We start from the raw sequence: 9910 nt of genomic DNA, 5'->3' as shown, positions 1-9910 counted from the left end.
ATTTATTCAAACGAAGGCCACCTGTGCTTCAACGTTAAAGCAAATTAATTCTAAGAGAAGGTGTGGCTGTTCCTCCATACACACACACACACACACAATTAAGAACTCCATTCGCATTTAATAAGAAACACAAATAATAAGCTAAAGATAGCAGCGCTGCCACGCTCGGAATAGAATCTACAGGCGTCTTTCAAACACGCGTGGCATTCCGTACCACGGCTTGTTATTCCGGAACTTTAGTGTTCTGTGTTAGGTATGACAAAGGCACTTTGAAAGTCTGAATTTGCATTCCTGTTTTGGAGTAAGCACTTCTTACCACTCAAACTCATCAAGGCGAAAGTTAAATCAACTAAGAATTAAGCCGGCAGGTTGGAGAATTAGGGAAAGATTGCAGAGAAGAAAGGAAGAAGGAAGAAAAAAAAAAAAAGCTTTCAGTTTCCTGGTTGGTTCTGTCTGTTTTTGGTATCAAAGGCCAGACCTGCACCCCAGTTTCCCTCTGCAGATAAAACAAACATCTGCGAGGCGAATGCATTTTCTATTTTTGACAAACTTTTGGAATAATGACTCTGGCGTCTCTCCAGGTTTGGATGGGTTTTGCGCTCACATTCATGAAATAGCACAGGTTTTTTGGCTTTGTGTGAGCCACGTCTTCTCTGCTTTGCCATTCAATTTCTCTTGTGTCGGAACGGTCTGAGAATCGAGGATTTAAAGAAAGGTCGGGTAGAACCAATTGTTAAAAAAAAAAAGATCTTTTATTTGTAAAATAAGAAAACCAGATGAAAAACAAACAGCATTTACCAACATACTCAGCGTTTGGGGAATGAACTTACATTTCTTTGAGATATGAAACCGATACACTTAAATTAACTCTAAAACAATACTATTACTCTTTTCACAAGATCGGACTAGTGCAATCTATCCACTGTAATGCCAAGCAGGTGACGGGTCCATTCTGTAAATGGGAAAGAAAAAAAATATACATAGTTCAACAGGAAAATTAAAAACAAGTGAAGCTGTTCTGTTTGTTGCACATACTTTTCAGTGTGGTTTGCCTCCAACCTGTTTTGCATGCTAAATGATAACCAAACGGTCAACTTGCAGTCACCTCTGAACCACAACCCTGGGTGCCCTTTACCAGGTGACAGCAGTTGCTGGTGCTGCACTTTAAAAATGAGAAGGTTACATCTGTGAACTCTTTATAGGGAAAGCAGTGAGAGGCTTCGAGTTCATCACACGGAAGCTTCTCCTTCAGTACCATTCATCCCACTTCAAGTACGTCAGTTAAACAAGTAGGCCAGCAATCTTGACATTCTACATGCATATAGCTTTATATATCGACGCATATGGGTATACAGCACAGGACAGCAGTATGATAAAGGGCAGGGTTCGTAACCAAAGGGTTGCCGGTTCTATTCCCATCCTTGTTTCAGTGACCCTCCTGCTGTATAAACAGTTGATGTGCAGAGGCTCTGGATAAGCAAATAATGTAACAATGCTTCCATTTAAATCAAAGGCTGTAACCAAACTGCAAATTTCCTTTATGTGTGGCTACCCAATGCACCACGCCACTCCCTTGCTGCTGAGGAGTAGTAGTCTTGGGTGGTAAAATCATATCTCTAAGGGCACTTGTGTACTTTCTAGTTCTGTAAATGATTCAAACGACACATAAAAACTTTTACACAAAGAGTATGTTAAATGAATAACTGCAGCCTAATGAAAGGTTTAATATTTCATATTACCAGATAACGTCAGTGCCACCCTAAAAGTGGGAGTCACGCAATGTTAGAAATCCTTCTAATCTGACATATTTAAAGAGCTTGTCACATTTGGTCATCTAGGTAAAGTCATTCTGGTAGCTAAGGTTAGGAATTTTGCTATTGGAACTGAACCAATTAAACTACTAAGCCTTGCATACATGGTCCACCAATCATATATTTGTGTGGTATTTCTACAGGGAGTGGGGCATATTAGAATAGGTGTCTCATTAGAATAGGAGGGTCTGAATCACTCCTAGGGTTAATAACGCAGAAATGTTAATTTAGATGGAATCATAAACATACATCATTACTGTGATCAGCAAACCCGTTACTGTCACCCTTATTTCCGACGCAAAGCAATGACATCATCCACGCCAACGAAACGCCTGTCTATCACAAACAGGAATGGCACCGAGACAAAAGAACACTTTTCCTTTTAACCACCGGGGGACGCAAAGTCACATCCCACAGTACATTTGGCTGAAACACAGACACACAACAATGTTTAAAAACTCTCTTTATGTTTCTTTATGTGCATTAATATGTATAAAAGGGGCCTGATGATCGAGAGTGAAAGAGACATGGCACAGACGGAGATGAGGGAATGGCACGTTTGGCGAAAAACACGGCAAAGCACTGGCCGGGTGTTGCTTCTCCATACGCAATGATTACCCACAATGCTCTGCAGCCTGATCAATGGAGACCAACTATGTAAACATTGTCATTTCACTTCCCTTCTCACTGTTCACACAATGGATGCACACTGTTCCTGTGATCCCGACCCCCGGGGTCACTGTTGGCTCAAATCTTCTCAGAGTCTGTTACGCCCACGCATGATTATTGCTGGGCTCTCTGAACAGCCAATCAAAGTGGCACACTGCCAAGGGGTTGGGGGTTAGTGGGAACGGGGTGAACAGTGAGCAGGAGGAGTGATGGCGCCCCCTCTGGCCGGGAGTCGCCTGGACGAGGGGGAGGAGCCCAAGCGAAGGGTGAGTGGTGGCGGATGGGTGGGGCCTGGAGCTCTAGGCGTGGCCATCGCTTGCTCCGCCCACCCCACCCGCCTTGGCGTGTTTCCTCCCTTTCTTCAGCTTGTACACGTGGAACGTCTTGTTCCTGAAGACGCGGGTGAACAGGCTGGTGAAGGCAGGGGTGTCGCTTTTAATCTCCTCGCAGAATCGGGGGTGGGGGGCAGGGACTAGGTCTGCGTCGTTTTCTCCTGGACCGTCCATGATCTGACGCGTGCACACACACACGCATACACACATACACACAGACACACACACACACACACGTCAGTGGCAGGAAACCTAATAGCCAGAGGCTTACAGTATCTTAAAATATCAACAATGTAAGGATTAGACTCAGATCCCAAACTTTGTTGGCAGACTTTGTTTGCAATGGGAAGGGAAAGGGCTTCTAAAAATGCGACTAAAAATAAAAGCAGCGCTGGCAGCCGGTATGTAAATTGCGACTCGGAACAAGCCGAAATTCTCATTTCCTTCCACTCCCAGACTCCTGCTCTTTCAGCTGGAAGCCCTGACATTAGCAAACCACTGAGAGCTTTCAGCTTGTGTGCTGTGCACGCGCTGGTCCTCGCTAACGTCAGTGGAAGGGCTCTTTCTGAGCTGGCGATGTCCATTTATTAATTGATCGTCGCTAAGTCTGGAGTGAAACGGCACAGTCGTAGCGGCTGGCTCCTGGCTGAATGAGCACTTGCATTAAGGGGCTGCTCTCAGCTGTGCTGTACTGACTGCAAAGAACAGAATGAAGTGGGATGTAGCAAACATCAAAAAAAAAAAAACAGGAACACGGAGTCTGAGCAGCAGGAAGCTGCCCGTGGTCATTCACTGCACACGCGGCCTTCCCCGGGGCCAGAAATACCCAGCTCCGTCTCTAACTCGCAGAGCAAAGGGCAAAGGTTGCCCAGCCCGGCGATGCAAGTGGTCCCGCCTGTCAGCTGAAATCAAACTAATGAGCGATGTCTATATTTACTGCATCACAAGTGCGGATAAAAAGCACAGGCTCTCTGAAGCATGTCTATTTGCCACCTTTGTTTGTGGAATCAGAGCACGCCTCATCCCACCTGTAATTGGACACCTTCAAGGCCTTCGTGCTTTGAACAGCGACAGAGTGACAGAGGTTGACAAGCAGTCTCATGCTGCTTACAGACAGTGGGCGGCCCACTATCTCACACACGCGCACACACACACATGCACACACACACATACGCACACGCAAACACTCACGCTAACAAATTTAGACAAGTTTCTGTCACGCACAAACATCAACCTTCTCCTGTACCACCCTCTCTCTCTCACACACATCCTCACAATCTCACACATATACAAATTATCTCTCTCACACACCCACCCAATCACTCACACCTCATGCACAAACACTCTTTCACACACAGAACTCTGTGTGAAGAGTTCTCCATCTCTCTCTCACAGGAAAATTCATGCACAAACTCACACACACTCTTTCACAAACAGATGAATTCTCTGTGTCTCACTCACAGGCATATTCATGCATAAACACACACTCTCTTCCACAAACACACACACAATCTTTCATAAACACACACATCACACCAGACACACACACAGATGAACAGGCATATTCATGCACGAACACACACACACACTCTCTCTCTTACACACACACACACAAATTCTCCATCTTTCTCACACACACAGCACACAGTGCTTCCCTCCAAACCCAGCCCCTCCCAGCCGGAGCCCCTCCCCATCCCTTCCCACACCCCGCCCCTCCCAGCCGGAGCCCCGCCCCAGACCCCACCCTCCCGGCGGGAGCTTCGCCCCCTCCCCCGGTGTGACACCTACATGCCCGTTGGCCACGTCCAGCAGGTCCCTGAGGCGGCAGCCGCGGCTGTGCCTGCGCTCGAAGCATATGCTGTCCTCCAGCACCACGTACTCCGCCCCCGCCGCCCTCAGGATGGCGTGCACGTCCTCGGGGGCCCGCCGGGCGTAGACCTGATACACCTGCCGGGCGGAGGGGTCCGTTAGCGCCATGCAGGAGGAGCGCGTGTGTGATAACAGCAATGGCTCATTAGCGGCGCTCACAGGGCGGTCGGCGCCCGCACCCCTGCCTCGCCCCCCCCCGGGGGTGGGGACAGCCCCCGCGCCTCACAGCGGCACTCAGGGGTTCACATTCTCACACCTCGGCGCTCTGCGGAGAGCAGCCGATAATGAAAACGCCACAGAAACAGCCGAGCGCTGACAGGACCATCACTTACAGTAGGTAAGCCCCCTCCGCGTGTGAAAGTTTATTACACTCTGTAGTAGCTGTGTCCTCACCTGTGTCACCAGGCTAATTACCTCTCCACAGCTGGCACCACAGTTACACTACCGTGTCCTCTCTCTGCCTGTCTGCTTCTCAGGTGAGTCTGACCTGTGCCTTCCACATCGGTATGATCTATCACTCTGGCCCGCTCTCATTCAGCACTTACTGTTTGCAGGTACAGTGTTGAGTTCATATTTACCTATCTGGCCCTCACAGTATACAGGTGTGACTTACCTGTCTGCTTCTCTCTCTCTTTCTCTCCGTATTTGTGCTGCACAGATTTGATCTATCTGCCTAGCTCTCTCAGCACACAGGTGTGGCCTACCTGTCTGCTTCTCTCTCTCTCTTTCTCTCCGTATTTGTGCTGCACAGATTTGATTTATCCTCACCTGCTTGGTCCTCTCCCTCAGCGCGCGGTCCTCGTAGTGGGGGTGGTTGGTGAGGACTCTCCCGGTGCACAGTTTGATCCCGGCCAGAAGCTGCATGCTTCCAGCAAACACCGCCTTCTTGGAGGTCTTGGAGCTTTAAAATAAACAGAGACATTGCTTTTTCACCTCCCTTCATTTATTCATTTACATTTATTCATTTTGGCAGACGCTTTTATCCAAAGCGACTTACATAGGTTACAGTTCTTTACAATGTTATCCATTTACACAGCTGGATATTTACTGAGGCAACTGTGGGTGAAGTACCTTGCCCAAGGGTACAGCAGCAGTGTCCCAGCGGGGATCGAACCAGCAACCTTTCGGTTACAAGTCCTGCTCCTTAACCACTCTGCTACACTGCTGCCCTTCAGTATCGAGCTTTAAAGTTTCAGTCCGTTTAGGCACCACTGAAGGCCACACTCCTAGCACTGGCCCTTCAGCGAATAACCAAACTTTCACCTTCGTATCTGCTGTGGAGTAAAGCGTGAAATCTACAAAGATATTTAGTCAAACATCTCCGAGGTACAAGACGCATTTCGAACCTTTTTTAAGTCTGGACTCATGATGATTCAGCCTTCATTCTGTTTTACTTTCACTAGCAGTTTAAAGTATATGTTCCACTCTCAGACTCAGGATGAATAAAAATTATGAATAATTAAATAAAACATTATGAAGGCACAACTACTTATCGAGCAAGGGAGAATAAAAGATCACTGCTCTGACATGAAAAAAAACAAAAACAAGCTGTGTGTGTGTCAGCAGGGCATGTTTGAAGCAAGGCGAAGGACAAGCTCTCACAGGCCTCCACAGTATCCTCAGAGCTTCCCACCCTTTCATTAAACATAGCATCAGACCAGCCAGCCAGGGTCACCGCAGGTCCACTCACACCAGCACCAGCTTTAATTGAGCAGCACAGAATCTTCCTCTTCGCTGCAGACACCATTTCATTAATTTGGCAACAGGAGACAAGCAAGACCACCCGGGTCCCCGAGCCGGCCACCCCTGACGGTGCCCCTCAACACGCCGTTACCAGAACGAGGGGGGCTTTAATTTAGGGTGGGAGAGATCGCTTCAGATACGGAGGCCAAACGAATAACATGTTAACAGAACAAATCTGTCTCTGTCCTCTGTTATCTGGTATCTTGCCTTGATGACAAAGCCTGACTCCAGTACATGTGAAAGTTGACTTCAGTCACAGTTTAAGATGACTGGCCGTGGTGAAAACTGACTTCAGTCCAGGTGAAAGATCACTTTGGTTCAGGTGAGAACTCGTAACAACCCATGCTAGCAGAATGGCTGATGTTTGAGACAAACCAGCGACACTAATAACAGCCTCACAGGGCCCTTACTCAAGAGTAGCGTTACTCTGCCATCTTCCTGTAATGTTTAAACACAACCTGTCAAAACCATGAACCACTCTGCAGTCTCTGACTCCCAGGCTGGCATGGGAAGGTTCATTTCTCAGGCGAGTGTCTCTGGTCCTGTCCACGACCCCTCCTCTGTCACGGGGGATCGGGAACGTCTAACTCCGGCTAGGGGTCCATGATTCCCCCTGCGGCTTCCTCTCTATCCTTTCTCATTACATCACTTCCTCTCACACGCTGGTTCTCTTCCTCTAGGCAAGTTCCAGGTTTCACTGAATGATTTAGTTGAGAGAGGCAGGACCCTGCATTACGCATGTGAGTGTGGCGTTACAGCTGCCCGTTCCTGAACTCCGCGTTCATTCAACCCTAAAAAAACCCCCACAAACACAAACAGGAAGGATTCTCCAGGGAGCACTCTCATTCGCTCCAGCTGCCGGGCTTTGGATCTCCCGCGGTTATGGCCATCAGCAGCTCTCTCAGCCAATCACGGGATCAGCGATGCTTAACAGGGTAATGAGTTTGACCTCTGACCTCTTGCCAGGCACTTTGCAGTCTACGGGACGGAACAGTGATAATTATTGAACATTCAAGCATGAAGCTCCTGACAGAGTGGATTTCCAATTAAATTTCAGATTTATATAATGTTATGCAAATGTCACTGCGTGCTGGCCTGCACCCCTGTGACATTATAAAAATTGATTAATGTTGGCCAATTAATATTCAAGGGCGGCTGTCTCAAACAGCGGCTAGACAAACACTGATGTCCATGTGCCAGCATGTGCCTGTTTACGTGCATACATATGAATCCTAGCAAAGGGCCGACAACACAGTGCACAGGAACCATGCGGTTAACTTCACAACCCAGCACAGGTGATGTCTCACTTGCGCATTAATGATATTAAATTAGGCTAAACTGACTTCCTGACATCAGCGCCGCATTTGTATTATACTAACCCTCCGCAGAACTGGCCGTGCCTCAGCTACGCGGTTAGGCATTTAACAAATGCAGCAAGTGCAACAGGGTTAGGAAAGACAGACTTCTTTTGGTTGATAACCTTTGCCAAAGGTTAACCATCAAAGTGGTTCTATTGTTATCATTGTAATTTTTTTGCTGTATTTACAGGTTTAATAAGGTAATTACTGATATGTGTGTAACTCCTGAAAGCTGAACACACCAGAGGTGTCTGTCTTAATTTGTACTCTGTGAACAAAGTTAATTTCCAAATCAAAAATGTAATCAAAATTTAACCGCAAATTACTCCTGATGTCAAATGAGACTTTTTTATTGAATATTGTCCAGTTTTTAGGTATCAAGACGATTTATCTGTTCTACCACCTGTAGCTGTTGTGGCATTGCTAATTTAAGATAACTTTGCTGCTAATTACAATGCCTGGCAACTCACTGAAGATAGAATCAAAATTCTTTTGTCTTTCTGTACAGGAGAACTACACATACTGAATGTTGCCTGTTTTTTTAAAGTGCTATATCAGGTATGAGTGTTGTTTTCTTATTTTATTTTCAAACATTTGGTTTCCTGCCCCCTCAGTAATTTCTGTAAGTAAAATATGTATTCTCAGACAGTTTGCCTGGGTTATGTGAAAAGTGTTCATAAGAAAAAAAAAAGCTTTATCAAAATGGTTTAATCATATTGTTTTCATTGGTGAATTTGGCGAAAAACTGTTACTTACACAGTACGTCAAAGAATACATCATAGATCTGTATGTGATGTGTTGGAATCTATATGGATTAATGAGTAGATTTCAACATGATGTAGGGGAAACTGCCTGAATTGGATGCTGCACATTTTTAAGGTACAATGGTACTGCACTCCCAGACTAGAGACCTAGAGTAAGACTGAGACATTGTGTGAAATACTATCCCTCAGTACCCCCCAACTCCACAAAACCAGAGGTGAAACACTGCTGACACCCAGACACACGGAAAGCAGAATCACGGGCATGGTCCCTGCCTCATTCCCTGAACAGAAATGACCCACGTGTACGATAATCACTGATCCTGGAACAGCATCCTCCTCTTACATGGCATGTGCGGGGTTAGGATTAAAAACCCAGATTAGGTGATGGGTCTGCTGTTAGAGGCAGAAAGCACCCCGCAGCGGGACTCAACGGCTCTGATTGACGAAAACGTCATTTTGAGGCAGGCCGGTGACTCTCGCGGTCGGGGGCGTGCCCGCGGTTTGCATGAGCCTCTGCTGCCCGCCGGTGAGTCAGAGGGACATGGAGGCGCTGTCACATCCATCGGCGCCGATCCCCAACCCCTGCTTATCTGTCCTGACTGCCTACCCTCTCGCCCTGAGCGAGGAGACAGATTCCAGCGCCAGTATCAGTCTACGCGTGAACGGGCCAGACGGGTGCGAGCCGGGCCGGGGTGGGGACGCGCTGCAGTCCGGAGCGAGGATCGCTTAATGGGATCTGCGATTTCATTATTAACGGTGCCCCTTCCACGTGTGCTACCGAAAAACAAACGCTGTGCAACACGGGCGCACCGGGCACAGCCGCGACACGTGGCACTCGCTTCCGGTTCTTCCCAGAAACGTTATTTACGGAAAAGCCGTTAATTCGAAGAAAACCAAGACAGGCAGTAAACAGTGAGCGTTTTAGCTATTAGGAGCCGCTAAGCGAACGTGGAGGAGGAGCAGCCGCTCGCAACGCAGCGCTCCACAGAAAACACATAAACAAGATATTCTGTGTGGGCGACGCCTGCAAAACACGACCAAACGCTTTCGGTTTTCGCTCAAGTCCCTCCGCGCAAACAAAAAGCCCATTTGCTGTCATTACTCAAAATCAGCGCTGCGCACCTGAGAATAACAGGAATGAGTTATATTACAGCACAGCACAGACGCCACAGCAATGCTAATCACGTGAAGAAAAGAAAGGATATTAACCGGGTGGCAGGTAATGTTCAAACTTATAAATCCTACGTCTCTGTCAGAATCTTGACAAAGACGTAGAACACGTTGATAATGAAAACCTCCATTCCGGCAGAAATTCATGCAGACACAAATTACTTTCTAAGAGTACTCCCCAAAGACGCATAGAT

General features: G+C 47.2%; 1 protein-coding gene across 1 annotated transcript in view; it reads right to left on the bottom strand.

Moving 5' to 3' along the window:
- Nucleotides 1–818: 818 nt before the first annotated feature.
- The window catches only part of dpy19l3 (dpy-19 like C-mannosyltransferase 3), a 26460-nt gene continuing 17368 nt past the window's right edge, over nt 819–9910 (bottom strand). Inside the window, exons 17-19 of the mRNA XM_036544531.1 lie at nt 5450–5582; nt 4601–4759; nt 819–2989 (exon numbers count right to left, since the gene is read on the bottom strand). Coding sequence (XP_036400424.1) covers nt 2780–2989; nt 4601–4759; nt 5450–5582 — 502 coding nt within the window. The 3' untranslated portion in view covers nt 819–2779. The remainder of the gene's footprint in view (nt 2990–4600; nt 4760–5449; nt 5583–9910) is intronic.

The sequence above is a fragment of the Megalops cyprinoides genome, chromosome 13 (assembly GCF_013368585.1).
Source record: "Megalops cyprinoides isolate fMegCyp1 chromosome 13, fMegCyp1.pri, whole genome shotgun sequence".
Classification (NCBI taxonomy): domain Eukaryota; kingdom Metazoa; phylum Chordata; class Actinopteri; order Elopiformes; family Megalopidae; genus Megalops; species Megalops cyprinoides.
The sequence above is the reverse complement of the archived record's forward strand: the minus strand, read 5'-3'. Positions and strand labels throughout refer to the sequence as shown.